At 55.6% G+C, this 27,010-nt stretch overlaps 11 protein-coding genes across 11 annotated transcripts; 5 read left to right on the forward strand and 6 right to left on the reverse strand.

The window, feature by feature from the left end:
- The first annotated feature begins 819 nt into the window (after positions 1–819).
- C7974DRAFT_120715 (uncharacterized protein) lies at positions 820–1,823 on the forward strand. Its single transcript, XM_046135148.1, has one exon. It carries the CDS (start codon positions 873–875, stop codon positions 1,458–1,460), a length of 588 nt encoding a protein of 195 aa, XP_045999773.1. The 5' UTR covers positions 820–872; the 3' UTR covers positions 1,461–1,823.
- C7974DRAFT_120712 (Vps54-like protein-domain-containing protein) lies at positions 1,567–5,348 on the reverse strand. The gene is made up of 3 exons (XM_046135147.1): positions 4,864–5,348; positions 1,921–4,807; positions 1,567–1,871 (listed from the first exon to the last, which is right to left on the reverse strand). Exons 1-3 carry the CDS (start codon positions 5,102–5,104, stop codon positions 1,673–1,675), a joined length of 3,327 nt encoding a protein of 1,108 aa, XP_045999774.1. The 5' UTR covers positions 5,105–5,348; the 3' UTR covers positions 1,567–1,672.
- A 204-nt stretch (positions 5,349–5,552) lies between these two features.
- Positions 5,553–6,738, reverse strand: C7974DRAFT_305929 (uncharacterized protein; the record flags this gene model as incomplete). The annotated part of the gene is made up of 3 exons (XM_046138048.1): positions 5,553–6,239; positions 6,407–6,520; positions 6,568–6,738. The coding sequence occupies 3 exons, from the start codon at positions 6,736–6,738 to the stop codon at positions 5,553–5,555; spliced, it is 972 nt and encodes a 323-aa protein (XP_045999775.1).
- Positions 6,739–7,147: 409 nt separating this feature from the next.
- C7974DRAFT_120922 (cytochrome P450) lies at positions 7,148–9,206 on the forward strand. Its single transcript, XM_046135149.1, has 2 exons — positions 7,148–7,624; positions 7,680–9,206. The coding sequence occupies exons 1-2, from the start codon at positions 7,556–7,558 to the stop codon at positions 9,033–9,035; spliced, it is 1,425 nt and encodes a 474-aa protein (XP_045999776.1). The 5' UTR covers positions 7,148–7,555; the 3' UTR covers positions 9,036–9,206.
- A 260-nt stretch (positions 9,207–9,466) lies between these two features.
- Positions 9,467–9,906, forward strand: C7974DRAFT_409766 (uncharacterized protein; the record flags this gene model as incomplete). The annotated part of the gene is made up of 3 exons (XM_046143414.1): positions 9,467–9,506; positions 9,558–9,633; positions 9,693–9,906. The coding sequence occupies 3 exons, from the start codon at positions 9,467–9,469 to the stop codon at positions 9,904–9,906; spliced, it is 330 nt and encodes a 109-aa protein (XP_045999777.1).
- Positions 9,907–11,225: 1,319 nt separating this feature from the next.
- C7974DRAFT_409767 (uncharacterized protein) lies at positions 11,226–11,526 on the reverse strand (the record flags this gene model as incomplete). The annotated part of the gene is made up of 2 exons (XM_046143415.1): positions 11,226–11,349; positions 11,402–11,526. 2 exons carry the CDS (start codon positions 11,524–11,526, stop codon positions 11,226–11,228), a joined length of 249 nt encoding a protein of 82 aa, XP_045999778.1.
- Positions 11,527–14,967: 3,441 nt separating this feature from the next.
- C7974DRAFT_431501 (uncharacterized protein) lies at positions 14,968–15,813 on the reverse strand (the record flags this gene model as incomplete). The annotated part of the gene is made up of 1 exon (XM_046144783.1): positions 14,968–15,813. One exon carries the CDS (start codon positions 15,811–15,813, stop codon positions 14,968–14,970), a length of 846 nt encoding a protein of 281 aa, XP_045999779.1.
- A 685-nt stretch (positions 15,814–16,498) lies between these two features.
- C7974DRAFT_304571 (uncharacterized protein) lies at positions 16,499–17,965 on the reverse strand (the record flags this gene model as incomplete). The annotated part of the gene is made up of 1 exon (XM_046137986.1): positions 16,499–17,965. One exon carries the CDS (start codon positions 17,963–17,965, stop codon positions 16,499–16,501), a length of 1,467 nt encoding a protein of 488 aa, XP_045999780.1.
- Positions 17,966–18,181: 216 nt separating this feature from the next.
- C7974DRAFT_431503 (Spo11/DNA topoisomerase VI subunit A) lies at positions 18,182–20,044 on the reverse strand (the record flags this gene model as incomplete). Its single annotated transcript, XM_046144784.1, has 9 exons — positions 18,182–18,259; positions 18,324–18,779; positions 18,827–18,895; positions 18,941–19,021; positions 19,091–19,153; positions 19,199–19,307; positions 19,361–19,427; positions 19,476–19,687; positions 19,881–20,044. The coding sequence occupies 9 exons, from the start codon at positions 20,042–20,044 to the stop codon at positions 18,182–18,184; spliced, it is 1,299 nt and encodes a 432-aa protein (XP_045999781.1).
- Positions 20,045–20,307: 263 nt separating this feature from the next.
- C7974DRAFT_329401 (chromatin assembly factor 1 subunit A-domain-containing protein) lies at positions 20,308–22,669 on the forward strand. Its single transcript, XM_046139057.1, has 3 exons — positions 20,308–20,926; positions 20,974–21,901; positions 21,950–22,669. The coding sequence occupies exons 1-3, from the start codon at positions 20,444–20,446 to the stop codon at positions 22,369–22,371; spliced, it is 1,833 nt and encodes a 610-aa protein (XP_045999782.1). The 5' UTR covers positions 20,308–20,443; the 3' UTR covers positions 22,372–22,669.
- Positions 22,670–24,642: 1,973 nt separating this feature from the next.
- On the forward strand, positions 24,643–26,950 carry C7974DRAFT_461174 (uncharacterized protein). Its single transcript, XM_046146156.1, has 4 exons — positions 24,643–25,195; positions 25,242–25,731; positions 25,780–26,369; positions 26,419–26,950. The coding sequence occupies exons 1-4, from the start codon at positions 24,878–24,880 to the stop codon at positions 26,500–26,502; spliced, it is 1,482 nt and encodes a 493-aa protein (XP_045999783.1). The 5' UTR covers positions 24,643–24,877; the 3' UTR covers positions 26,503–26,950.
- The last annotated feature ends 60 nt before the right edge of the window (positions 26,951–27,010 follow it).

The following is a 27,010-nucleotide window of genomic DNA, read 5'->3' on the forward strand; positions in this document are numbered from 1 at the left end:
TTTGCTGCTGCTGCGTGACTGTTGTGATGTTGTTAAGGTAAGGATGTTGTTTTTCGCAGGTGAGGATGGAGTACAGTGACGAAGTTGACGTTTTGCGAAGTGGCTGGGATCACGGGAGCTGTGTTGAGCGAGCAGGTCTTGCGTGAGCAACAGGTCCTACGTGAGCAACAGGCCCTATTCTTTGCAACGGCAGAGCGGGATACGTTATCCGATGGCCACTACACTATGCAAACACCAGAGCAACACTGCAGAGACACACTCCCAGCATAGACATGAGTACACCACACTTAACCAATCCCAATCCTTTCAGATCCCACACCTTCCCAGCTCCCCCCAAACCCAAATCCAACACCTTCCTCAACCCAAACCTAGCACCACCCCACCCTCAAGCATCCCATACCCACCCACCCTCCCCAACACCCCTCATAGCACTCTCCACCGTAACCCCCCTCCTCACCGCCTTACACCGCCTCACCACATCCTCCCTTGCCTCATCCTCTTTCTCCTCGCGCCACGCCGGGAACGCGTCCGCGTACGCGCTGTCCTGCGGCGGGAACCCCGGTGGCGTGTGGGCCTGCGCACGCGCTGCCTCGCCGTAGCGCTGCGCGGCGTCGACGTCTAGGCGTGCTGGCACCGGACGCTTACACGGGTCCTCGCTCACGCTCCCAAAGCGGTCGGGGGCCGCGAGCAGCGGCGCGCCGAAGGGCGGGTGCATGCGCAGCGGGCTATCGCCAGCGGGCCGGGCGCCGCGCGGACTGCGCTTGAGTTTGCTGAGGGGCGGGGTGTGCGTGTGGTGCGCTGGGCTGCGGAGCGGGAGCGGGGGAGCTGTGACGGGGCGGGTTGGGCGCGCTGTGGGGAGGGCTGGGGGCGTGATGAGATTGACGGATGGCGCTGGGGTGCGGACTGGTTCTTTCACTGTCGCTGTCCGTGTCACGTGGTCCTCCACAGACGGACGGGGTGGTGTGCGCCCCCCGGCCGATACACCGGCACTCAGCGGCGGTAGCGACAGGAGCGAGCGCATCCGGGCGCGGGGCGGCGCTGGGGCGCGGCCGGTGTCGCTGTGGGCGGTGCTCTGGGGCGAGCGGGCGGGCGCCATGCCGGTCCTGCGCGGTATGACATGGTGGGAGAGGCGGGGGAGGTTGTCTACGCCCCAGGTGCCGGGGGGTGTTGACAGGACGGATATCACGGTCTTTGCGCGGCGCAGTGTTGTGCTGCGGGTCTTTGGCGTTGCGGGCGGTGGGTCGGGGGTGGTGGACGTCGCTTTGGCTGTCATGATGACTGGTCGGAGAAGCTGTGGGTGGGTTGTGGGAATAAGTCGGGTTGTTGGGTTGGGAGGAGTAGGACTAAGTGTAGGTGAGCTGGTGGAAAGTTGGACAAACGGGTGCCAATTTCGCCTTTCACCTTCACTTCCACTCACAATCTCACGGGCCGTACTAGCCGGGATGAGGGATCAGACCTGAACAGTGTCACAGCCTTGCCAGTAACTGAGCTGCAACAACGTTTTTTGAGACCCGTGGGCCGCTGGGAAATACTAACGTCTCATTGTCGCGATCTAGTCCCTGATGCATGTCGCCCAACGCCGTGCTGATGCATACAAGATATAGCGTACACATATGCTTATTTTGCGCCACTATCAACCCAGTGGTCCCGATAAGAGCGCCTTACAGCTCACTTACGATGCAGCAGCAGCATCTTCCTTGCTCTTATCCTCGTTCTGCTCGGCCTTCTCTTCGTCCTTTTTCGGCGCAAGGTCCGTGGCGGGCTGCGCGACAGGCTTGCCCTCTGCGAGCTGCATGAGGAACTTGCCCACGTTGCCGGCGCCATCGATGGGGCCGAGCTTTGCCTCGAAGAGCTTTGCTTCGCGGACGATTCTGTTGGCGATTTAGTGGGTTGTGATAGTGATTTCTTGATGAGACATACCTTGCCTTCCCGCCGGGCGTCTTCACCGCCGCCTCCTTGATGACCTTACCGACCTGTTCGCGGTACGATTCAAACACTGGGCCCATGATCATCCGGACCTGCAGTTCGTTGAGGTACTTGTTGATGACTTTGTGCATGGTGACAGTGTCCTTTGTCAGGCTTTCCATGGCAGCAGAGACGTCGCGCTTGACTTCTGGCTCAGTGTCCCACTCGACCTTTTTCAAAGCGCGCATGTGCACTGTTGCACGACCAGAAAGTATGTCGGTCAGCTTGTCGTGGATACTGGCCTGCTGGTCTTGCAACAAACGTTTCGTATTATCAAAGTCAGTGCCCACGCTCTTTCCACCACTGGTAGGCGCACTAACACGGCGGCGTGCACATTCTCGGATATAAGGCAGGATGGCAATGATGAATGATAGTGTTTGCGAAGCAATGGCAAGATGCTTGGTATTGATGTTTTTCAGGCCTGCAGTGGCCATTGCGCCCGCACCGAGGATCAGCTGGCACAGCCGGCTGTTGAAGAGCTTCACATACTCGCACAGGCTTGATGAGATCTCGGACGTCATGCTGGGTATATGGGAAAGCAGGATGAGGTGGCGTTCTATGCCGCGTAGGACGAATGTGGAAGAGTGTGATACGGTATACCTTTCTTCGTCGATGATAGCAGGGATGGTGTTCTTGTTTTTCTCTTTTGGTGCAGTGTCCGTCGAGCCGTTCGTACCATTTGCCCCTTTGGTTGGTTCAGATATAGATGTAAGGATATCACCGGTTTCTGCCCAATTCGGTGGGTCACTGTCCATACTTTTGAGTATCCTGGCGAGCACTTCAGTATCAGCGGCATCGAAGTCTTTGGGCTCCCAGCGGTCTGAGTCCATAGCTTTTGCAAGTTCTTGTTTTTCAAAGTCGGAGAACTTTTGGACAAAAGCATTGATGTGGTCGTTCACTGCACCTTTGAGCGCAGAACCCGAGCGGCCAGAAATAGCCTCGCACTCATCGGCAAACAGCCTGCAAAGTTTGAAGTACCGCAGGAACCTGTCGAGCGGTAGTTCTGCAGTTGATGCCGAACGCACCCTCAGGAGCTTCGTGATCTGTGTCTGGGCAGCGTCGACAGCTTGGCCAAGCAGACTAGATAGGTCCAGAGCTTGCATAAGCTCCATTTGTAAATCGCTAGAGCCAGGTCCATTCTGACCATTGGCCCCAGCCCCCATGTAACTGTCAATGTTATCCATGTAAGGGCTTCGGGGCGGAGATCGAAAGCCCCCTGCAGATACAGGTGGCGTAGAGACGCCACTTGTAACGTCAAGGAGGACCTTGACTTGAGTACTAAGTCGACGCAACGCCTCGCCAATGTCTGTGAAGATGTTCGTGAAGAACTCTTCAGCATCCGCCGGGTCCATGGCTCGCAGATTACGAGCCAGGATCGAATTCTTGTCCTGTTGAGTATGCCCTCGCCCTCCTCTTGTAGACACGGAGGTCATCGACTCAGCGTCATCGTCTGTCGAGCTTGGCAGATACTTGCGAATGATGATTTTCATTTCCTTGACGATGGCTTCTCTGAACATGGCTGCAGCTTGGTTTGTGAATTGAGCGTCGTTTAGTCCGTGGAGATTGGCCCGTAACCTGGACCGAAACTCTGTGCTGGTACTTAGGTATGCGGGCATCGACTTCGGCTTGGCTGACCCTGGAAGCCCTCGCGCCTTTTGTAATGCCGCAACCCATCGTTCTAATGTATCATGACTCGGCACGCTCTTGATGTGATCGCGAAGGTCAGCGAGCAGTGTATCAAGGAAGCGCGCTTCAAATCCTTTTCCTATGCGGAACCTCATCTCATCCATCCCCTCGAAGACGCCGTCCAGCGCTCGCAGGCCACGTAGATCTATAATCATTGGAGGTAATCTTGTGTTCATCCACGAGGTAACGTTCGAGTCCGAGGTGTCGAGTACTCCTGTGATGAGTCGCTCGATGATTGCCAGACGAGCTGCGGCTGTTTCAAGCTCTCCCTTCTCCACAGACTCATCACAGTGCGACACGCCGTAGATGACTGCCTGCAGCTGGTCCACGGCGTCAGTCAATCTTCTCAGGTTCTCCCGCCGCCGCTTCATGTTCACGACCTCCAATCCTCCGATGGCCATCTGTTCGTCTAGTCTCTTCAGATCTTCCCTCAGCTCCTTGATCTTCGCGACTGACTCTTCAGCCTCTGTCTGCAGCTCCCGTAGTGAGCCGAGGGCAGCGAAAAACGACGTCGAAGCCGAAGAGATTGCTGATATGAGGTGCACCTCGACTGTGTCCATGTACCACGACAGCTTCTCCTGCAGAATCGCGTTCGTTGCCAGGGCCTTTCTCCCGGACGGCTGCGGCGTGTCTGGTATCCCGTTGACACTGTTCACATTGTCATTGCTTGTCGTCCGCACAGGCCTGACAACCTCAGATCGCTCGCTGACGATGTCGAAGGTTCGGGGGTTCTCGAGGTGGAAGTTCTCCTCAAAATACACGGCGGGTATCGTCGAGAGCGGCGTGACAGCGGGTATGCCGCGCTTGGTGCCACTTGTGCGCCGCTTGGGCTTCGGGGTCCCGCTGGGGGTGTTTGCGGGCGAGCTTGTTGTCGACGCGCGCTCGACGCTCTCGGAGCGCTCGTCCTTCTTGGGCGCGTCGGGTCGCGGCTGCTGGGCTTCGGCTTCGGCTTTGGCGCGCTGGAAGGCATCGTAGAGGTTGCCGATCTGCGACAGGTACGCGTTGAAGGCGGAGGGCTCAACGTGGGGGACGTTCGTCAGCGTCACGGGCGGAATGTCGCGCGTCGAGGGCGGGCGGTGGCCGGACGGCGCCTGCGCGGCAGTGTAGGGCAGCATGCCGGTCCGCATGATGGGCGGCGTGAGCAGCGTCGAGATGGCTGGAGCCGGGTTAGCATGTGCTCGCAATGCGTCGGCCGCGCAAAAGCTGCCCCACCATTGTTGCTCTGCTCGCGCACGGCGCCCATGCTCGACTTGAAGCCCGAGTCCAGCGTGCCGCCGACCGAGTGGATGGAGCTGGCCGTGGAACCGCGACGTGGCTGATAGCGCCCGCCGGTCGAGTTTGGGCGGTTTGTCCAGTCATGCTGCGGAAACGGGTACTGGCTCTGCTGGAGCACCGGCGACAGCAGCTCGAAGCTCTCGGTCGACTTCCGCGGGGATCGGGGGGAGGATGCCATTGATGCGCACGTCTCGGGGGTGTCCAGTCGCCGACATGGGTGGGTGCGATGCGCGGGATTATGTCATGGCTTCAGCGGCGATTGCTGGTGAACGACGTGGAGCTTGGAGCTTGGAGCCTGGCGAACGCGAGACACCGTCCGATCGATGTTGCGTCCCGTTGTCTCTGATGTTCGCAAATCCACTGCTCGGTGGTGATGCTGGTCGCCCGGCGCCGAACCCTTGACAGGGGTGCAGCTGGACCCCACATCCCTGCACCTTCCACTGGACGTCTTCACGCAGTCGCAATCGCAATCACAATCACGCTCGACCTAGGCATGTGATGTCTTCCAGATACTACTCACCACTCCAGTATAATGATCACACATCTTCCAGAAACCACACACCACTCCAGATAACGATTACACATCTTCCAGATAACTCCTAACTCACCCCTCTTCACTACAATCACTACACACCCTCCCAGAACTCCGCAGCAGCCTTCAAATCGTCCACGTTCAGCAGATCGATCCCCTCCTCCCACAGCGTCCTCCAAATCGCGTTCCGCGTTCTGACCGGCCAATTCGGCTGGTTCCAGTACCTCGCCTTGATGCCCTTCTGATGCGCCACATCAATCTGCTCTCTCAGCTTAGCCAGCTGAGTCTCATTGAGCTCCGGCTTTCTCAACTCCCCAAACTGCGCAGCAAAGTTCGTGCTTGCAATGATGGCTTCGTTGGATGTGAGATCCTTGTACTTTGCGTCGCCGAGGTGGGCGAGCGGCGCGTCGAGGAAGACGTCGCGGGGGAGGTAGTTGCGCACGTCTGACAACTCCGTGTTGCCTGTGCCAATCACCGTCACTGGCCGTTCGATGAACGACTTTCCGTCGTAGGTGGAGAGCCAGGAGCCGTTGCGGAGAGGCTCCAGAGCCTGGAGGACGGCGGGCCAGAGCTCGTCCGCTGCTGTTTTGAAGTCGACGAAGAGGTACAGCGTCTGGAAGGATGCCGTATCAAAAACACCGTTGGATGAGCCGTCCGGTAGGAAGGGCGATTCTGGGTTCATGCGGTGGAGGGTGTCGAGTATAGGCTTGACGTAGAGAGACTCAAAAGTGCGTGCTTTGGTCAAGGCGCTAGGCTCATGACCGACCTGGAGGGTATTAGTCTGAGACCACTTGTCGTAAGAATGTTCGAGCCTGGTTGAATGCACGACGTGTACGCAGCATCTCCTGAGACTGGGCTCAACGCAGCGCCTCTGGTAGACCATGTGACATGATGTGAACCATGTTGCACGTGTGGCGAATGAGCGGTAGAGACATCACTAAAACATACATAAAGTATCCCCTCGATCAACCAGACATCTGCCTCGGTAGAGATGGCGCCAGCTGCAAGGCCACTGTAGAAGGGCACATCACGCCAATAGTCGTTGTGGCTGTGGAAGGGTTTCTGGTGTGGCGTCAGTAGCCGCACGAAAAGCTGGATCCTGAACTTACAGGTTCTATGCCGCGTGTAAAGTCAGTTGGATATCTGTATTTATCGGTCTTATCCGTATTTTTTAGGATGTTCTGCAGTGCACCATTCTTCAACGCGCCCGAGCCTTCCGCAGGAGCGTAAGCAACGTAGGCAGTCACCAAAGCTGGTAATGCCAGCGCGAAGGAACGCATTCTGGAAGAATTTCAAACAAGCAAAAGGTTAGATCGAGGAGCGTAAAGGATGAAAGTGAGATGTCGGTAACTTTGGTTGACAGCTTCAATGAGCACGTCAACCGTAAAAGATGTCAGTGTGGAGCCTGGTGATGGTCAGGAACCGCGGCCTTCCGGCCAATCCGGTGGCGCCTGCCGTCGCGTGCGCCGTTGGTGTGGGGAGACGCGCCTGCCATTCCCAGCCTCGCCTCATCGCTTAACGGAAGGATTGATCGCTGTCCAAATGCAGATTCTCGTGTAACCAAACTCACGTGCATCTATCGACGACAATGCGTCCTGTTAGTACCACACATTTCGCGCCAGCAACCTGGATGTCACCGTGATGACGACCGTTGTGTAGACGCACCTCCAAATCAGCCTGTCGGGGAGATGATGGCTTTGAAAGCACCTCACACTTGCGTAGCGCTGACAGTCTTGTTTCTGTTCCTTGCAAATGGCTGTGTACTGATTGATTATTTCAGCCGCGAGCCACCGGTGCCGGCGGCTGGAACCTGACAGGCCCACGAGTCGTTAGCTATGGTGACTGGCGGGGGCGCTTTTGGTTTGCAGATCCCGCCCGCAAGACGGTACCTCAAATCTGGCAGCATGCCCCGTGTTCTCCTTTCTGTCTCAACTGGAGTGTGTGTTCTGCACAAATCCAGAAAGCACTATCCAACGCGATGGATTCCATTTCCCCGACGATTGTGGGAGCGTACGGGCTTGCTGCTGCACTCCTTGTGCTGGTACTCAACGCTCTTCGAATCAAGGTCGACCCACGCGAGCCTCCTGTCATACACTCATGGATACCTCTGATCGGTCACATCATTGGGACGATGAGAGATGGCTCTACCTATACCAAAAAGCTTCAGTGAGTTTACAGATCGACTCGCTTTCCACTGACACTCACTGATTTCTACAGTCAGAAGAATAAACTTCCCATCTTCACACTGCCCATGCTGACCGGTCGCACGTATATCGTGACCGACCCAGCTCTTTGTGCAGCTGTGCAGAAAGCATCGACTGCCATGAGTTTCGATCCGATTGTTGCGGAGATTACTCCACGTTTGGTCGGGTCCAATGACCAAACCACAAAGCTTATCAGGGGTCCTCCAGGCCAGGCAATGGACAAGAACAACATCGTCAAGAAATCTCACCATGTTATCAATCCCCCGTTGTTACCCCAGAACATCCATGGTGCATCTAAAATTCAATTGGACTACTTCGGCGGCGTCCTTGCCAAGATTAAAGATGGTGCAGAAATGGACTTGTTCCGCTTCGCTCGACAATCTGTGACCGCAGCGTCCATGACGACTTTCTTTGGACCTAATAATCCCTTCGAGAAGCATCCCGAACTCATCGAGTCCTTCTGGGATTGGGAGGCCGGCAATGTGGCCTACATGACGGGCATCTTTCCCAGCATATTTGCGCGTGACGCTGCCCGTGGTTTGGAGGCTTGCATCAAGGGCTTCGAGGAATATGTTGACAACGAGGGTTACGAAAATGCTTACAAAGTCATCAGGGAGCGTAGTCAACTCCATGTTAGGGAGGGTATTGCTGACACTCGAGAACTGGCCAAACTTGAAGTAGCCATTTCGCTTGGCTTCAATGTCAACGCGGCTACCACCACCTTCTGGATTGTAGACCAGGTCTTCAGTCGACCCGGTTTGTTATCTAAGATCCGAGAGGAGATACACGCAAATGCTCTTTTGGGCCCCGGTATCCTGTCTGCAGACAGCTTGCGTCAGGCATGTCCTAGATTGAACTCGGCTTATCGCGAGACCATGCGTCTCTATGTTCCATCCGCCAGCGCCCGACTTGTGGTTGAAGATACAATGGTAGCAGACACTTGGCTCCTGCGGAAGGGTGCGATCGTCCAACTAGCCGGGACAGTCATACACCACAATCCGGATATCTGGGGCTTAGATGTCGAGCAATTCAACCCCGACCGTTTCCTGTACAGCGCGAGCGGCTCAAAGACCAACCCTGACGGCACCGTACCCGACGACAAGGCTCACTTCATCCACCCAGCAGCCTTCCGCAGTTTTGGTGGAGGCGCAAGTCTCTGTCCCGGGCGTCATTTCGCGCAAATGGAGGTACTGGCTCTTGCTGCAACCTTGATCATGGGATTCGAGATGGCGCCCATCAACGGTACGACCTGGAACCCGCCAGCAGACATAAAGAGGCTTCCAATTGCAGCGATGAAGCCCCTTGCGCCTCTGGACGTGAAAGTGAGAGTGCGTAAGGAATTTGAGGGTGTTCAATGGCAGATAAGGCCATGAGTAACTGTATTTGCACAAGCTTTGTTCTATAATAAGCTATGAGCTTCAATGCCTACACACCTGCTTTTGCGATCCGCCTTAACCAAATCCCTGGAGTGATCCCGACATTACTTGCCTCAATACGTGGCGCATGGCCACTGATTGGGCAGGCGGTGCCGGCAGCCGTGGCGCATGGCCTCTCTCGGCCAATCAAACCTGATGAACCGGGGAGTGACGTCTCACTGTACGCAAGCAATCACCGGCGTGACTGTCAAAGAAGCTGCTATAAGCCCAGGGTCAGCAATCGCAAACTTTCGCAGCGTTATTTTTCAATCTCTGACTCCCCGCGATATCCATACTGCATTCCTCGCTCCTCGCGACCAAGTCCGCCTCACAACATCAACATCTACGTGGATCAGGAACAACCCGCAGCTAAACCGCAACACATCAAAATGATCAAGACAATCCTCCTCATCCTCCTCACCATCTTCAGTACTTAAAAACCACCCCCAACCCCATTCCCCACCGCCTAACAACCCCCAGTCCCACCGATCGGCGTCTTCCTCGTCGCCGGCTGCGGCGCCGATCTGCTCATCAACATCCTGCTCACGATCCTGGGGTACGTTTCCGCATCCCGCAGCCCCCACGTCCCAGATCCCATGACTTACAACCCCGCAGCTACTTCCCCGGCCACATCCACGCCTTCTACGTGGAATACGTGTACTACAAGCGGCGCGACGAGATCCGCGACGGCCGGTACGACGGCTCGCTTGCGCCCGGCGTGTACAGCTCCAAGGTGCAGCAGGGCGGGCACAAGAACGTCGCGGTGCAGCCGGTGCCGGCGGCGGGCGTGCCGCCTGCGCAGCAGGGCTATGGTACTGCTACGGTCTAGGAGGGAGTGAGGACGGGAGAGAGAGGGCGTAATGGTGTCGAGCTGTTGGGAGGTGCTGTGCTGGCTGGGCCGCGGAATGAAGCGCAGTTCAGGTTGAGAGTTAGTGGAGGTATATACCCGCGATAGAGCAATTGTTTAACGGATTCGGTGTTAGCATTGTCTGGTGGCTTTACTTGTAGCTGATTAAGCAAGTCTAATGTATCGGTAGCAGACGAGATCATCGCAGGATATGTGAGGTTCGAGTCATGAGCCTATGAGCGAATCACGGATGCTCGGCGCCTAGTATACATACATAGTACTCACTCATTTCCTTGCTTGACCATTCTACATCATGCGGCCTGACGGCGCCACTGGGAAGTTGCACTCTCAGTCGGAGAATTGGGCCGCATTTGACTGCTGTAGGCAAACGGTGACACCGCATCGTCCCCACGGGACTACACGCCTGACACCAGAAAGCATACCCAGCACAGGTAAAATGACTCTTCAACACACACATGTTCAAAACAAGCCTCATCCTTGCCCTACGCAACGACACTGCACGCGCTCACGGGAACGCCGTCCGCACGCCTCACTCCCCGCCCCACAAAGGCCCGAATCCAGGGCCTCAGATCTTGAATTCGAGGCTGCAAACCAAGGCCCGAGATCCTTCGACCCCGGCCCAACGCCTGGTCTGACTCGGCACCCAAGCCCTGGCAGGGAGTTGCTCGATTGCGTGCGGGGCGGCCGAGGCATCCGGTATTTGAAGCGGGAACTGCGGTGCCGCAGCGTTTCTTGAGGCCTGGGGCGGCATTGGTTGGATGAGTCGGTGTCGAGGCCGTGTAGATATGCACTAGGCTAGTGCGAGATGTAGACCCTGCGTCGGGAGTTGGGCGCGCAGACAAGGCTGCATGTCGGCGTGGAGGATTGGCCGTATCTGGACGAAAAGAGTATTGTAAGTGGAGAACAACGTTGATCTTGATGGGCGCGTGACTAAAGGGCCGAAGCTCACTGTCCAAATAGGTACAGTGAAAACTTGGAGGGTAAAGGAAAGAGCAAGGTGTCAACACTTCACGATTCACGTGTAAAGCAAGGAAGTATGAGTGAGATAGCGCATGAAAGCGCGTGGTGCTAAATTCAAGATTATCCGCTCGTGATAAAACTCAGTTCCTGACACCATGTGAATGTTATCGTAACCAGAACGCCTCCAGATGCCTAACCATGAACCCGAGTGAAGATGTGAAAGAGGTCGATGGAGATGAAGTTGATGAATGTCGAGGTTGACCGCGTGTCAACCTCTCGCTAAGGTCGTGTAAAGAAGCATGTTTGATACAAGATTATGACTACGAGTCGGTGGAAGACACCGAGTCGGCGCGGTCATTGTCTGACGACTGGGTCATGCCTGTTCGTCGTCGGGCAGAGTTGGTTGCAGTGCTGAGCTGGCGCTTAGTGTGCTCGTGCATGATCCTTGTAGATGTTAGTTGATCGTCTTGGACATGGGTGGTAAATCAGGACATACCTCTGGTACGCCGACATGGCTTCCTGGGGGTTCTCGAGGTCGAAGTTGTTGACGAAGTTGTGCTGAGCACTCATCGGCTCCGAGTAGTTCTCGGTAACGTAGACAGAGGCAGATGTTCCAGACATTTTGGAGGTTGTATGTGGTTGGAACAAGGATGTAGATAGACCGAAGTTATGTGTATAAGGGAAGCAGGGTTTATGATTTAGGGCTCGATCGTGGTGCTGAGATGGCTTGATTGTGATCTCGATCGAGGGCAAGAGACTGCAGTTATATAGTCACCCCTCTCACTGAGGCCACTATTCTCTGTAGCAGCGGCACAACAGCCAAGCCTGCCTCCACCGCTGCCGGTCATCACCGCACATGGTAAGAGATCAGCATCAGTATCGGCACACACTGACCCACCCTAGTTCGAGGCCTGCCGTAGCAGATCTACAGGGTCCTACTTCTTCCGTGAGCGCCATCTGGCGTAAACGCATTCGGGGGCAGCAGAGTATCCAATCAAGTCCCCCCGATGCGTGGTACCTCTTTTGAGGCGATCAAGCACGTTGGGATCGAGCTGGCTGGTGTGAATCTTGACGCCATTCTCCGCGTCACCAGCGGCCGCCCCTGACCGTGCATACTCTCAGGGTCTCGTTTGCAGAACGCACTAGACCGTAGGCTACCAGATCCCAGCCATTGACGGTGGCCCTGCACAGACCGTATGCGCTCATTCGCGTCACAGACTGATGGATGGTTTCCCGGCGAACGACACACCCTTGGGCAACTCGCACCTTGTAGTAAACTCGAGTATGGCCGAAATTGGTACAGTTACCATGGTAATTACTAGCCGGTGTATCGAGTAATTATCTCACTGTGTGCTGGGATTGCTGTTCGCAGAGTACCGTCTTCGTGAGAGATACCTATGACGCACATGCTGCCACCTACAAACTCTGACCAGCCGTGCCACGGATTCCACGACACCGCGCCAATCGCGACGTCAGACCTGCCCTCAGCAATTCAACATGGAGGACCACACAGATGGGAAAGACCCAGAAATGCGGAATCTCACAAAAGACGGGAATTTCCTAAACGCCCCTTGTCGTGTGCCTTAAGGATAGCGCCACTGAACGTCATACCTACTATATGCAGAAGCGATCTACCTGCACTTTGCCCTAATATAGCTAGACCCGCCGCTCGCCTCATGCAGGGCAGCAGCCGTTGCGCTCATGAGGGTCCACCCTCTTCCGTCCTTAGAGACATGTTTTGCCCGCATAACGTCAATAGTGACGATGTGTGGCAGCATGCTCTTGCCTTCAGCCTCACCGAGGTATCAACAAACGCAGGTACCACGAACTGGTCGTGACACGAGGAACGATGTCATTCAATATCTTGTGCGACGCGAGACAGCCTAGCCACCAGTGCGCGAGAGCAGAGCACTTGCTACTCAGTTCATGGGCAACCGTGGCATTCTGCACTCGCCCTACTATCCAGGCTCTTCAGGTCCAGCTGAATACCAAGATCTGCGACTAGGTATGCTTAACATTGGTTCTGGTGTAGCCGGACACAAACCCAAGACGGGTAGAAGCAACCAACAAGCATGATTTCTCCTAGCTGCCGTTGTTCCTATTTTCCACCTCGCCAGTTGTGACGGCATGCCCGTGTTTTGCGGCCCTCCACCCGCCTCGTTACTCACACTGCGCTGACGCACTTCAAAAATGCTCATCGAGGCGTTCCGAACTTCCAAATCAACAGACCTAGATTTCATCCTTCACACTGAAATCCACCTCTCGTAAACTTCGTCCCGCGCCTCAGGACATGTCAATCTGTAGATCCCCACGTCGCCAGCAGCCACTCGCACCCACCCCAGCACCTTTCTTACCCACCGAGCGTCACCGCCCCGCTTTTTCATGGAGAACCGACGTCAAAGCACTGAACATCCGGCGTCTGGACCGAGTGCATCGTGATGCATAGCAACGCATCTGATAACACAGAGGCTGGTGTTGTGCGCATCGCAAAACACCAGAGTTCATCGAGGGGCATGACGAGTTGTGTCCCGCGCCAGCAGACGTCGAGGCAAAATTAATCTCGGTGACGATGGTCGTCCATATACAGAATTCGTGACACCGTGGCTCCCACGCTTTCAGAACATGCCACTTATTGATCCCAACCAGACGAAATCGCTCAAGCTGTACAGCTCACAGCCTCTCGCGACGGGTTTCCCTAACGGCTATTCGTATCGCGAGACCCCCTTGCTTCTACACCGCTTCAGTACTCCCGCTGCTGACGTGCATGCAAGTGGAGCACTCCGTCACCTTGCGCGCCTGCCGTCTACCCAACCTCGGATGCAAACATCCACCTTCACTGTTTATTGTATTCCTCACGCCCAGCCAATCACCCACAGCTCAACCTGATTAGAACGCGTCGCGTGCTCCCACAGGCGGCCCCAATCCCAACGGCTCTCGGGGCATGTCACAGGTGCCCACATTTGGCTCCGGCTCTGACATCAAAGCTCCTGCTCGCGGTGATCCGACGTCAGACGTGGTGGTCTATGGGCTGCGCGAACGCTTCCGGCGGCGCTGGCTCCACTGTTCCTGCGTCGCAACGACCTGGGGCGCGGCAGAGGCTTGGCTGTCAGTGACGTTTGTGGTGCGGCGATGCGGGAGTAGGCGAGTGCGAGCCGCGACGGAGGATATTCTGGGACGGCATGGATACGAATCGAGTGATCGTGGTGAGATCGGGGGGAGGGGGGACAGAACATCGAGATTTGGAAGTGAGCTAGTGATGGCACAATATTCAAAAGGGCACTTGTGAATGGGGAGGCGCGTTGTTTGTATCACTTCAGCATCTTGGTTACTTGTCTTTCTAGCGTGTCGTTGTGATGAAAAGCAACTGTATTTCATCAGGATTATGACGTACGTGTTATTTCTGGAGTACAGGACCCCGTTCGCACCCTAAACTTATTCTACCCATCTTTGTTGTTTTGCGAGGCAGAATACAGAATTAGTCTTGTCCTGTCCTTGCGTACACGCAGCGCGTATCATTCGATCCCATCTCTCCACTTATACGGTCCCAGTGATTTACACGAAAATTCACATAGCGACTGGAGTCCTTACCAACCCATGTGGAATCGTCATGGGCAATTCATGAACTCATCTCGATCACGTCTTATACATGTAATTTTTCATTCTGCACATCTCATAGGCTCTGGCTTCTCAACAATTATGGTTTGAATGATGGTTGAGCGAACGTCAGCCAACCCAGCCCTACACAGGTGGTAATTGTTGGCAAGTGCAAAAGAGCTTACCGTATGTTCAGCCTTGGGAAATAGCCAAGAATGCATAGTTTAGTCATGCATATTCAAAAAAAGCTTGGTAGGGTGTCCGACTATTAACCTGCATTTACTTTCACAATGATACGTTGATAGATTAGCAGCTGCCCTTGGGGCCGACTGAACTCTACAATGACCATTCTGCTAATGAACCTCGCCAATGAAAGCCTCAGACAGACCGGTGTCGAAGCATGTATTGTGTTAAATCTTCACTTGTGGTTCGGTGTCCGCATGCACCTTCGCCAGCAACCTCCAGGCATCACGTGCAAACCTCGCTGCATACCACGACTGCTTCTTTCTCCGCTCTGTAGTGGGCCCACTCTGACTGCTGTATACAGACATCGATATCCTCCCGTTTCCGCTCCCAAACCCAACTCAAAGCCGATTTACCGTCGCAACCTGCCGGACGCCGTGCCACACGTTCGTCGCCAAGCCAACATTCTCTCAGTCGATCAATACTTGTGAATGCCGATCGCACAACATTGTTCTCAGCTTCGACTCTATGCGACTCGTTCTGCAGCCACAAGCTTCTTCGCTGTGCCTCGGTGGCACAGGCTGTTATGCTGCGCTTCCAGACGGCGCGGAATCCCATGTCGAGATTGCCCACCTTGTTGAGTCTGAGGGTCCTCAGATCCTTCAGGCTGCAGCCTAGAAGCTGCATAATGACGGGGATGGAGGCTCGGTAGCAGAAAGCGTCGCTGCGCATATGCAAATGTTGCAGGCGAGGGAACAGCGGTACAAGTGTCGAGATTTCCTCGGCAGACCAATTCGCCGACGTATCGAAAGACGTGAGTTGCAGAAATGTGTACTGGCCTCCGACCAGTTGTGGATGGAGTGGCATCAGCCGGGTAGCTGCGTCAACATAGGTTTCGACCATGCATGAAGGTGCGTCTTCGACGATGAGATGCTTCAGGTCTGGACAATGGGACGCCAGAAACGCGCTGGCGGAAGTAACGACCAGTGTCTCGATACCAGGCAATAGGAAGGTTTGGACGTCATCGAAGTCTTCAAACGCACTCATAAAAACGTCCAGATTCCTCTTCATCATGCTCACTTCCAATCTCTTCAAATTCGGCATCTTGGCCATGCACGCAAAAAGATCCATGGCGTCGGCGCTCGAGACATATCTCCCAGAGCACCACCACCATAGAGAGCCGAACATGTCAATTTTGAGACTCTGCGCGTATTGATAAACGAGCGATACCGTGCCAAGCTGGCGCAATGGTCGGTTGATGTACAGCGATTTGAGAAGAACCGGGCTGAATATGTCTTGAAGTCGACGATCAACACTTGAAAGGTTCTTGATAGGAGTTTCTCCTTCTGAGCACGAAAAGCGGAGAAAGTCGCTTATCAGAAGCAGCACATCCTCGCACAGATTGGTGAAGGTAGGCCTGAGCCGGTCATCCATTTTGGACGCGTTCAAAAGCAACAGTTAGTAAGATGAGATGAGAGTCTACGAAGCTCCCTGAGATATCCAAAGAGCGCACACGTAAGGTTGGGGGATGATAACGTCAATCAAGCTTCCGAGGTCGGAATAGGAAGCTACCCCACACTGCTCGTTGCCTCATTCGGCTAGAATATGAGCAGTCGAAAAGAACCAAAACGTACTACCTTGATATGTTGTCGTAAATCATGTATCATTATTCGTTACTTCATGCTAGAATACAGCTCATTAATCGTGTTGGAAACGCGCTCTACGCGTGGTTCGAGCGGAGGCGTATTCGTGCCTGTTTACCCTTGTGTATCGTCGCGCGACATGTAAGTTCAGCGACACGCGGAGAAGCTAAGTCCTATCCGGCTGCTGCGGTCGGCCTGCCTTTACCAATACTCTGCGAAGACATGAGCATCTCACGTAAGCGACTTTCCGCTTTTGTCAGGTCTGGCTGCGCGTCGTGGTGCATGCCAGCTGTACGGGGCCATGGCAGCCATGATGTCAGTGAGGATATTGTATTCGATCGTGCCTTTGGTTGAGAATGGGCGGCCGGATATGTTGTAGTCGACCAGTTGCGGTGATGTGCTCCTCTTTGTGGGTAAACACCAGCCCGTGGTCGAAGGTTCCAAGTACTGTCTGTCTCAGGCAAGTCCTGAAGCACCGAGGCGTCAAATGCAAGCTGCTTAGAGGCCTGTGGCGTGGTGTCAAGGGTGATGGCTGGATGATCCTGAGTCTGTGATGAGGCTCTGATAGTCCATGCTGGCCCTTGTGGCCGCTGCGGTTCCTCTTGTCCCGATCTGCTAGACTCGGGCTGTTCGGTGTTTTTGTCGATGGACTTTCTCTTTCCGCTACTGCCGCCACTAATGACGCTTTTCAGACTGCCGTACGCCGACTGACTTCTCCTTTTCTTACCCTCTGCTGTTGTACCTCTACCCTCTTGAGCCAGTCTTTCGCTCGAGCTACTAGCTTCAGGCACAGCCATCAGCGGGTTATCCGCAGCCGTCCATCCGCGACTAATGCGGGATAAGCGACCTCGTCCTGCCAAAGCTCCCGTGCTGGCAGCCCAGCCCGGCCCTGCGTCGGTGATCTCACCTTGAGGAGGCAGGTGAGCATCGTACTCGTCAGCCAGACTCAATCGGCTCCGAGCACAGATCTCGGCAATCGCATCGATGGCGTCTCTAATCTCTGGGTCAACTGCACGAAGGATGGCCGAGAACGAGAAGTCTTCGATGGCAGGTAGCTGTTCGTTTTGGCGTGCAAGGCCAGCTGTCAAAGCAGACGTGTTGGGCTGACCACTCATGGCGAGCAAGTGTGGGGTATTGAAGCCGGATCCAGGTCTGGACGTGTGCCGCGATCCCGAATACGTTCGCACCACAACTGGTTGGCTCGTGACGGTCGTCTTGCTGGAAGTGGACTTTGCAGGCTTGCCTTGAGCGTGGAACGCGGGGGCATTGAGCGCACGGATGGCAGCGGACTGTAACGGGGGCAGCGTGTTCGTCAATGTTGTAGTCGTACTGGGTACCGACCCTGTACTCGCGGCTAGGTCGCAAGGTCGCTCATGGGCGTCGGCATACGTTGCGTTGGACGGTATCGAGATATTCACGGCCTCGTGGGTAGGTGCAGAACTGTAACCCCAAAACGTCGAGAGGACGCCCAAGGCGACTGATTGCCTCGTCGTAGTGGCCGGTGTCAATGCCGGTGGGAGTGCGTTCGAGTCCGCTACGCCAGCGGCATGGTGGTTCGGAAGAGGGGCAGCAGGGTGTGGGTGCAACTGCGCCTCAGAGGGGCTGCCAGCTAGTCTTATGTTCGCCGAAGGTTCGGACATTGTGGTTCTTTTCTACTGGATCTGCTGCAGGTCAATGCATGGCCGCTATGCAGCGCTGTCTGAGTGTGAACGTGGACTGTCGTGATCGCGAGGATGCGCTGGCGATGCGGGCGTCTAGGCCTTGGCGAGATGCTTCTGTACGCCCCGCTTGCGGTCATTGGACGAGAGCGACACAGTCGGACTTCTGAGGTGCATGTTTCTTGGGCTTGTTGTACATCAATTGGCAGTTGTTCTGCTTCGAATTCTACGCTCGACGGTACTAGAAGAGTAGTCCATCATTTGAGCATACTGGTTCTGCTACTACATCAACCCCGATCAACTGCGCTTGGCCGAGTTCGGAACTCAGAAGTGAGACTACACCTCCTGGCAGCTCGTCAAGGATCTGCATCTCCGCTTTGACGTTCAACACTAGCATCGTCTGCAATTCGCGCCTCCACTCTTGCTCAGGTCCTGTCTCACAACAAAGGTCCCATTCCAGCATCCGGACTGCCTTGTTTCGGTCGCGTGCCGTCAATCTCATCAAACCTTGGAGCTCAGGCATAGCAACAGTTTCTGCACAACTCTCGCCTGTCGGCATTTGGCTGATGTGGTGCTGTTTTACACCAAGCCAGCGCACGTTGGGCAGGTTCAAAACTGGTGTACCGGTAGGTGTAACATTCTCGTGAGCGAGGCGATACGAGCCATATTTGTACGTTGACATGATCGCAATACCGTCAGGGTCCAGATCTACGAAGGCGAAGATTGGTAGATGCGGTGCATGATCGGTCAGCTGACGCAGAAAGCCTCGCGTGGCCAAGTCAGGATAGCCTTTTGCCTGAAAGAGTGTCAGTACGATCTTGGTGAGGACACAGGGCACGTTACAGTGAGAACTACACCCTCTAGACTCAGTTTGTTCCACTGGGGTGTGCTGACGAGGGAACGAAACGTTGCCTATTCACGCTTAGTATTGGCCTGCAGCGTCATACGCGTACAGACTTCTTTCTCAATGACGAGAATCCAGCGAGCTTGCATGAGATCCAACGTGTCCGTTTCTCCCAACTTAGGGATAAGTATGCCCTACTGGTTGTGAGTTGAGGCAATTCAATCGTCGCAGAACCAAACCTCTTTTTCGTTCGTACCGTTCACCAGCACACCGTCGTTGCGTTGAATCGTGAAGCACCCAGCAACGATACCCTTGGCAGCCGCAGTCTTAAGATGTCAGAATTGAGGGGGCTTATGAGAGGCGTCGCGTACAACGTTAAGCTGAGACCTCGAAATGCCTAGCGTACATGCAAGATCATCAACGTATCGATCGACGAATGCTTGCTTCAGGAACAAGTCTGGATGTCTGTAATATATATCCCTATCACACGCAGGTTAGTTGGTAGGTAGCGAAAGAAGACCCAATGATGTTACCGCTTGGTCATGATAACATTGTCGACAAGCCCACCGTGTACGAGCTCGATAATACGGAGAAGAACCGCTAGGATCGGTCAGCTGTGTGAGTACGTTGGGGTTTTGGTCGCTTGACTGAAGTTCCATGCTTCCTGAGGAGTATTGCCAGGAAATGATATTTGACGAATCTTTGGAGCAGGTGTTGTCCCAGGCACACCTTTTGTGGTTGATCGTCTTCGTGGTATGCTGGCGCGACTCTTAAGGGTAAATGTCAATCTCTCACTTTCTTCAAGGAGCCCTTCCATGATCTTTCTCAGCATAGATTCAAGGCAAGCGATGACCCAATGCCTGTTTCGGAGTCAGTGCACGCTCCATCATACAGGCCTCATCCCACCACCTATCGCGAGGCGGCGGTCTCTCGTTCACGTTTACAGCTGATACTGCGTCATTGATTGACCAAGTGCCAACGTCGGGCATCAGAGGATCATCAGGAGGTGTGTGGGATGCTCCTGCAGATGTGGGTAGAGGGCTGGAGAGTAACTGCCATGAGTCCGATGTCGAATCAAGTTGAGAGTCGAATAGGTCATCGTCAGATTCGTACTCGTTGTCAGCAATGTCAAGCATCCGATCGTCATCAAAGCTGTTGTGCCACAGGTCATCGATTGAGTCCTGGCAGTCTGGAGTGATGAACAGTAGGTCTTCCATCTTGGCAGAGCGAAAAAGGCCCTCAGGGCAGCAAGCCGTCAATGGATGAATGTCAGTGCGAATCAAAAGCAGCAATCAAGTCGGATCGATGACAAGATCAATGTTTGACGATAAGGTTGACATAGTTTGGAGTGTAAGTTTGATGTTCCTCCATGAGGAAGGCGCCAATCCCAAACAGGCAACCAGCCTACATTTCGCGCAATGTTGCGGCAATCGCATCAGACCGCTGGCAGGCAACCACCCGCCAAGAATCGCGTCTCTCACGCGCAACGCGTTGCGGCTTCTGTCTCGTCGCGTCCATCCACCTCCACCTATTGACGCGCTCACTCCACCACAACGACCCTTTGTCTACTGTCTCGGCCAAAGTCCAATTTCAAGTTCCTAAATATACACACGGCCATGGAGAATTCAGCACCGGCCGCTCCAAATCCACAGAAACGTTCACACGATGACCATGTTGATGTCCAACCCTCTACACCGGTCAAAGCGATCTCGTCACAAGCATCGACCCCGTTGTCGGTCCTCTCGAATGTTGAAACACCTTCACCGATGCAATCAACTGCCCCGGTTAGCAGTTCTGCTACAAACCAACCTCTCTCACAGCCTGCACTCGGATCAAGCAGCACTCAACAGCCAGCCAAGAAAAAGCGAAGGGTCTTGACACAGCAAGAGAAGGACGACGCAGCACGCGAGAAAGAGGTCAAATCGAAGGCTAAGGCAGACAAAGCAGCTCAGAAGGAGGCCGAAGCGAAGCTCAAGGCCGACGAGAAGGCCCAAAAGGCTGCGCAGAAAGAGGCGGAGAACAAAACGAAGGCAGGAGAGAAAGCTAAGAAGGAGGCAGAGAAGCGTGAGAAAGAAGAAGAGAAAGCGAAAAAGGAGCGAGTAAGTGAAACGTAAGTCTGCGCAAATGTCTACTAACTTGCGTCCAGTCACAGATGAGGCTCAATGCCTTCTTCATGAAGCCGAAAGCAACTGGTAGCAGTGCTGGTCCATCCGTGGTAGATTCCATCCCAGACTCTACTGCCCCATCCATAACCTTGCCATTACACAACTCCTCTGGAGCTGTTGCTAACGTGATTCCGCCCTCTCCGCAGAAGTCAATTCAAAAGAATGCACATTCAGACTACGAGCGCTGTTTCCTTCCTTTCGCGCTGTCATCACATGCTATCCTGGCACCTACGAATGCGTTCATGGAGAACCCTGAGAAGCTTCGGAATGCCAGAGAACGGTTAGACCAACTTTCTAGAGACAGCAAGGCTCGGCTGGAACCATTCACCATAAAAACCTTCAAAACGTCGCTTTCAAACCATGGTGGACGAGGCCTCAAAGTTGCTTCCATAGCGGAGGTCGTCAAACAGGTCCACGGCGCACCAGACCGACCTATTGACCTGAGCAAAGATGCTGAGGCCGATCAGCAACAGCCACTCAGGATGCTGAAGACAATACCCATGAAGTATATACATTTCGGCGAGGACGTTCGTCCGCCTTATTACGGTACGTACACGAAGCCGGTTTCAGATGTCACCGCACGGCGACTCGCTCGCAACGCAGTCTCTCGGGCCCGGCACGATACGAATTACGACTACGACTCTGAAGCCGAGTGGGAAGAGCCTGAAGAAGGTGAAGACCTTGATTCTGAAGGCGAGGATGATCTTGAAGAGGATGGAGATGACGATATGGATGGCTTCCTGGATGATGAGGAGGATCCACAGCTTAAACGACGAATGCTCTCAGGTGACCTCGTGCCTGTCAGTACTGGTCTATGCTGGGAGAATGCCAAAGGCGTCTCTGTACTGAATGATGGATCCGGTGCTATATGTACAGACTTCAAGGACTTCAAGATGGGATTCCTGCTTGGTAAGTCATCGCGTGCAGATCACCGACTTCATATTAACAATCTCTTAGATCCATACCCTCGTTCGATCGACCCGTTCTCAACATCTTATTGGACACCCCCTGAGCACATTGTTGCCGTAGCAAACGCTACAACGCACAAGAAAGCTTCTACCAACAGTCTTGTGAACCCACCACGCGTGCCTCTGACACAGCGAACAATGAATGGACTGTTGAATACACTGAACTCTAGCTCAAGTCCTTTGACTGCATCGAAACCTGCTGTACCCAAGAAGATGGTCCCTGACGATCAATTGCCCGCGTTCAAGGCAGAAATTCATGGCAAAGATCTTACCAAGATCGGCATGATCGAAGCACTCAAGAAAGCCTTTCCGAAATTGCCTAAGGCAGCGATCACCAACACGCTCAGCACCGTTGCCGCCAGGGTTGGCCCAACGGAGAAGGAAAAGCGATGGGTGCTGATCAACAACTAATCGCGCTGTACTCACCAACGTCTTTTTACAATGTACCATGTGGTTTCACTACTTCATACAGATACTATTATCGGATCTCCAGCCTCACTTATATTAGGGGTTTCAGGCATCAAATTAGCGATTGGCATAGCGATGGAGCGTATCGGCGTTATGTGTGTTCAGTCAGTCAGCCTGAAACATATCAGCACAAGCATTTCAACATTAGACTTCATCAAGGCAACATTTCGAATAGTGCGGCGATACAGTTGTAACACATATCAAAGTATATTTACTGGAATGTATCAGAAAATGAGCGAGTTTATCGGAGTCTACTTTTCATGTTCGCAACGTTGCTGACGGTGTAAATCGACGATGCCTCTCAGCCACACGGCCTCAGCCACGCAGCCTTATGTACTACCTTGTACAACCCCAGCCACATGAACCTCGGCCTGGCGAACAAACGTCAGTCGCATGTGCACTGTGGAGCCATTGAGTGGGCCAACGCCGTCATTTCGCATTAATTTGTAGAGTTTGCTAGATATTGTACATCGTACTCAGAGTCAGAGAGAAAGGTGCAAGCCACGGCCGTTCAGCAGGCGCGGAGTTCCTCAAAACGTCGTCTGCCGATGGGACAAGATCGGAGCAGCGCTTCAGCGCTTCGGAACAACTGCCTGCGCAACATGCACGCCTGGCCTGGCGCAGCAGATACATTGGTGCGGCTTTGGCGACCGAGGATGAGGCCGCAGGCCGGCCTGCGAGGGGCAGAGTCGCAGCCCAATGCTCACACGGGGTCGGACGTGGATTGCTCTGCGAGCCCTGGCTGACTTGTGCAGCGGGCGTGGCAGCAGACAGCGGCGGTGGCCCTGCAAAATTGACGACACACGGGAGCGGCAGGCAGGGCAGCGAATTGCCATGTGGACAGCCTGACCCAGTCGCGGCATGGGCGTGGCCGTGCTAGCGCTAGAAAATCTAGGCCAGGGGCTCTGGGCTGCCGACGACGAGAGAGCGCGGGCGGCTGGACAGAGCGCGAGTTAAGATATGGTCAGTGAGCCGCGAGCTGCATCGCTGGTCAGTCCACAAACCGCGGAGATGGCACGGTCTGGCGCAAGCGGACTGTCCCGACTCTGAGAGTGGCCGGCAAGCATGCAACAGGCATGTTGGCCAGGAGGTGCTGGTCCCCCTGGGCGTGCTGGCCAGTGATGGGGGCACGGCTACGATGAGGCATGACTCGGGCCGGCGAAACATGAGTCGCAATGGACCGCGCGGGCTGGTGGTGAGGAGTGGCAGCGAGTTTGCGAGCCGTGGACGTGGGAGCGCAGGCGATGCTAAAGCAGGATCTGTGGGTGGCAGGGCCCCGCCGAGACGACGATAAGGAACTGAAGTTGTGCCTGCTGCAGGCGGGCGCGTTTGTTCAAACGACCAGCCTGGCGCTCTGGTCTTCGGAAGGGCAATCCCGCGACCCGTCAAACCCGCAGCCATGGAGCCGTCTGCGAGGGCCGGACCCCTGTTGGCGCGCGGACACATACATAGGTAGTTGCTGCTTGGGCATCAAAGAGGGTGAGCGGCGTGCAGCGGGGGTAGTTGGCTTGAGCAGCGTCTGGGAGTGCGGGCGAGCGCAGCGATTGCAGCTCTGCAGCGCCGAGTAAGTGCAGCGTGCGTCGAGTAATCGAGTGCATGTAGCGCTGAAGGCCTTGGGGTAGCGTTTGCGCGGCACAGTGCTATGCTGCAAGCGGGCGGGGCTGGGACCTAGCAAGTGCGGTCCTGAGGCATTTCGGGGCTTACCGCAAGGAGGGCTTGGTGCGTTCCGCGAGGTTCGCGAGCGTCGGCAGAGGGGGGCATGGTTCTGTTGCGTCCCACTGTTGCGTCCCACAGTATTATGTCAGTCAGGCACGGCAGGCTAGGCACAGGCATGGCATGTCAGCACTGAAGCAGCACAGATGCAACAAACGCTGCACGGCGGCCGGCACTGAACTGCACTGCGAGACTGCGAGGGCTGTGCTGCACTACTGCACGTGATGGCAGGGAGATTCCCGAGGTCGCATTCGCGAAAGAAGGAGAGTGGCAGCGCTGGTTGCACTGCGTGTGCACGTGACTCGCAGGTTGACTCGCAGGACGGCTCAGGCTCGCAGGCGGCTCAGCGTGCACACGACGAGAACGTGTCTGGCAGCGCGGGCGGGCGCCTGTGGCAGCACATGTCCTGCAGCAGCTCGGCGTGTCCTGCAGCGGCGGTGGTCGGTCGGCGGCATTGTTGCTGCACTGTACTGCTCGCTCTCACTGCTCACTGCTCCACGGCGTCTGCAGCCTTTGTCCGCGATCCCAGCAGGCTCCGCTGCCGCCCGGCTCCCAGACAGCTTAGCGGCCCGCCGCCCTCTGCGCCAGCTGCTTCGGGGCTCGTTCGTCGGAGGATCGCTTGTGCGCCCGCGACGGCCGTGCCTGGCTCTGGCTCCAAATCTCCCGTTGCTGCAGCGCTGCCAGCTGCTTCTTCTTCTGCACCTGCCCGCCTGCCCCTCGACTGCACCTGCCCGCCATGCGTCTGTTCAACCGCAAGAGCTCCAAGCCCACCATCTCGCCGGGCGGCAGCCAGCCCAGCTCGTCCAACGGCTCGCTGCGCTCCCCCGGCCCCTCGACTGCCAACGGTTCGCGGCCCACCAGCTTCCCCGACGTGCCTCTGCCTCGCGCCCCCGACCCAGCCCTCGACCCGGCCGGCTACCTGAGGAGCATCTATGCCGTGCGCGACCGCTCGCGCCTGGTGCTGGAGAAGGCCAAGAAGAACCAGCTCAAGCACTTCACCGTCGACATGACCAAGTTCAGCGACGTCGCCAGCTTCGTCGTGTCCATTGTCAAGGTGCGCTGCACCCCCGCCGCGCCTGTCGCCGTACTGACCTAAGCAGAGAGACTACGCCCCCGACTACGCCGCCATCCCGCCCCACGGCCGCTGGCAGCACTTCGAGGTCGGTGGCCGCCCGCGCATCGACCAGCTGATGGCCTCGTGGCCGTCGACCGTCGACAACTCGGAGCGCACGCGCCGCCTGCTCGACCTCTTCCTCGTGTCCGTCCTGCTCGACGCCGGCGCCGGCACCAAGTGGCAGTACAAGAGCAAGGAGTCGGGCAAGATCTACCGCCGCAGCGAGGGCCTTGCCGTGGCCAGCCTCGAGATGTTCAAGGCCGGTGCCTTCAGCAGCAACCCCAAGGAGCCGTGCCAGGTCGACAGCGCCGGCTTGCGCAAGCTCGACCTCTCCGTCATGGCGCGCGGCCTGCAGGTCACCGAGTCGAACCCCCTGGACGGCCTCGAGGGCCGCACGAATCTGCTGGTGCGTCTCTCCGAGGCGCTGCAGAACCAGGAGGTCTTCGGCCTCGACGCCCGCCCTGGAAACATGCTTGGTACATGATCACCGCCGCACTCCTTTCGGCCCACGCTAACCGCTCCAGACTACCTGCTCTCGCACCCGACCACCCAGGCCTCCTCGGTCCCCATTGTCCCGCTCCCCACCCTCTGGAACACGCTGATGGAGAGCCTGACGCCCATCTGGCCAGCAACGCGGACCCAGATCGACGGCATTCCCATGGGCGACGCTTGGCCCTGCTCAGTCATGCCGTCCCACCCTACGCACCCGTGGGAGAACATTGTGCCGTTCCACAAGCTCACGCAATGGCTCACATACTCCCTGATGGTCCCAATGACCAAGCTCATGGGCGTGCATTTTGCCGGTGCCGAGCTCCTCACCGGACTGCCAGAGTACCGCAACGGTGGCCTTTTCATCGACACCGGACTTCTGACACTCAAAACCGAAGACGCCAAGCGTGGTATTGCGCAGTACCAGCGAAATGCTCAGCTCAAGGGACAGCCCAGCATGGAAGTCGTGCCCATGTTCACTGCAGACGACGACGTCATTGTCGAATGGCGCGCAGTCACAGTCGGCTTACTGGACGAGCTGCTCATTGAAGTCAACGGCTCGCTCGGACTGAGCGGGCGAGACAAGCTGACTCTGGCGCAGATGCTGGAAGCCGGCAGTTGGAAGGCAAGTTTCACTCTAGATTGATCTACGATTTTCGGCTAACTCGTTGCAGGGGGGTCGAGAAATTGCAGAAGTGTCGCGACCGAACACAAAAGAGCCGCCTATTATGATTCTGTCCGATGGAACTGTTTTCTGAGATACCCTGAGATTCCTCTCCTGCTTTTGTTTTCGCTTCTCTGTGTTCGACGGCGTGCACCAAACACTTCCTAATCTGGACTTTTTTCACATCACTGGCGTAGCACGGCTATAGCCAGTTGGATATTCACGATGCACGATCTCGAAGGTCGGCACCTGGCGGTTTTTTGCTTTTCATGGCTCCAGCGATGCATCAGTCTTCATCAGCTAGTTGCTAGCCTTTACTGCGATCTCATATGGTTTTCACTTCTCACGGGACATGTCTTGAATGCCAGACATTTAGGGTACGGAAAATGGATCTGTAAAATAGTAGGACATCGGCCCAGCCTAGGAATTTCAAGCGCTTCTAGAAAGCAGCATTCTGCGACACCGCCGAGTAATCATCACAATACGAATACACTTGACGCTATCGTGCGCACGTTCGGTTGTCCCACGTTTTCATACCCAAGTCCGCAACTGTCAGGGGTTGCGGCCTTGCAGCCGTTGCCCCGCAATCGTCGAGCTTGACG

The sequence above is a fragment of the Boeremia exigua genome (assembly GCF_020726555.1).
Source record: "Boeremia exigua strain MPI-SDFR-AT-0100 chromosome Unknown C7974scaffold_3, whole genome shotgun sequence".
Taxonomy (NCBI): domain Eukaryota; kingdom Fungi; phylum Ascomycota; class Dothideomycetes; order Pleosporales; family Didymellaceae; genus Boeremia; species Boeremia exigua.

What these genes read in the sequence shown, in the direction of transcription:
- C7974DRAFT_120715 (XM_046135148.1), top strand. Translation starts at nt 873, where the DNA reads ATGAGATTGACGGATGGCGCTGGGGTGCGGACTGGTTCTTTCACTGTC.
- C7974DRAFT_120712 (XM_046135147.1), bottom strand. Translation starts at nt 5,104, where the DNA reads ATGGCATCCTCCCCCCGATCCCCGCGGAAGTCGACCGAGAGCTTCGAG. An exon ending in GCGCGAGCAGAGCAACAATG is followed by an intron (nt 4,808 to 4,863) that starts GTGGGGCAGCTT and finishes ACCCGGCTCCAG; the next exon opens with CCATCTCGACGCTGCTCACG. An exon ending in ACGCCCGGCGGGAAGGCAAG is followed by an intron (nt 1,872 to 1,920) that starts GTATGTCTCATC and finishes AATCGCCAACAG; the next exon opens with AATCGTCCGCGAAGCAAAGC.
- C7974DRAFT_120922 (XM_046135149.1), top strand. Translation starts at nt 7,556, where the DNA reads ATGGATACCTCTGATCGGTCACATCATTGGGACGATGAGAGATGGCTC. An exon ending in ACCTATACCAAAAAGCTTCA is followed by an intron (nt 7,625 to 7,679) that starts GTGAGTTTACAG and finishes TTCTACAGTCAG; the next exon opens with AAGAATAAACTTCCCATCTT.
- C7974DRAFT_329401 (XM_046139057.1), top strand. Translation starts at nt 20,444, where the DNA reads ATGGAGAATTCAGCACCGGCCGCTCCAAATCCACAGAAACGTTCACAC. An exon ending in AGAAAGCGAAAAAGGAGCGA is followed by an intron (nt 20,927 to 20,973) that starts GTAAGTGAAACG and finishes ACTTGCGTCCAG; the next exon opens with TCACAGATGAGGCTCAATGC. An exon ending in CAAGATGGGATTCCTGCTTG is followed by an intron (nt 21,902 to 21,949) that starts GTAAGTCATCGC and finishes ACAATCTCTTAG; the next exon opens with ATCCATACCCTCGTTCGATC.
- C7974DRAFT_461174 (XM_046146156.1), top strand. Translation starts at nt 24,878, where the DNA reads ATGCGTCTGTTCAACCGCAAGAGCTCCAAGCCCACCATCTCGCCGGGC. An exon ending in TCGTCGTGTCCATTGTCAAG is followed by an intron (nt 25,196 to 25,241) that starts GTGCGCTGCACC and finishes TGACCTAAGCAG; the next exon opens with AGAGACTACGCCCCCGACTA. An exon ending in CCGCCCTGGAAACATGCTTG is followed by an intron (nt 25,732 to 25,779) that starts GTACATGATCAC and finishes TAACCGCTCCAG; the next exon opens with ACTACCTGCTCTCGCACCCG.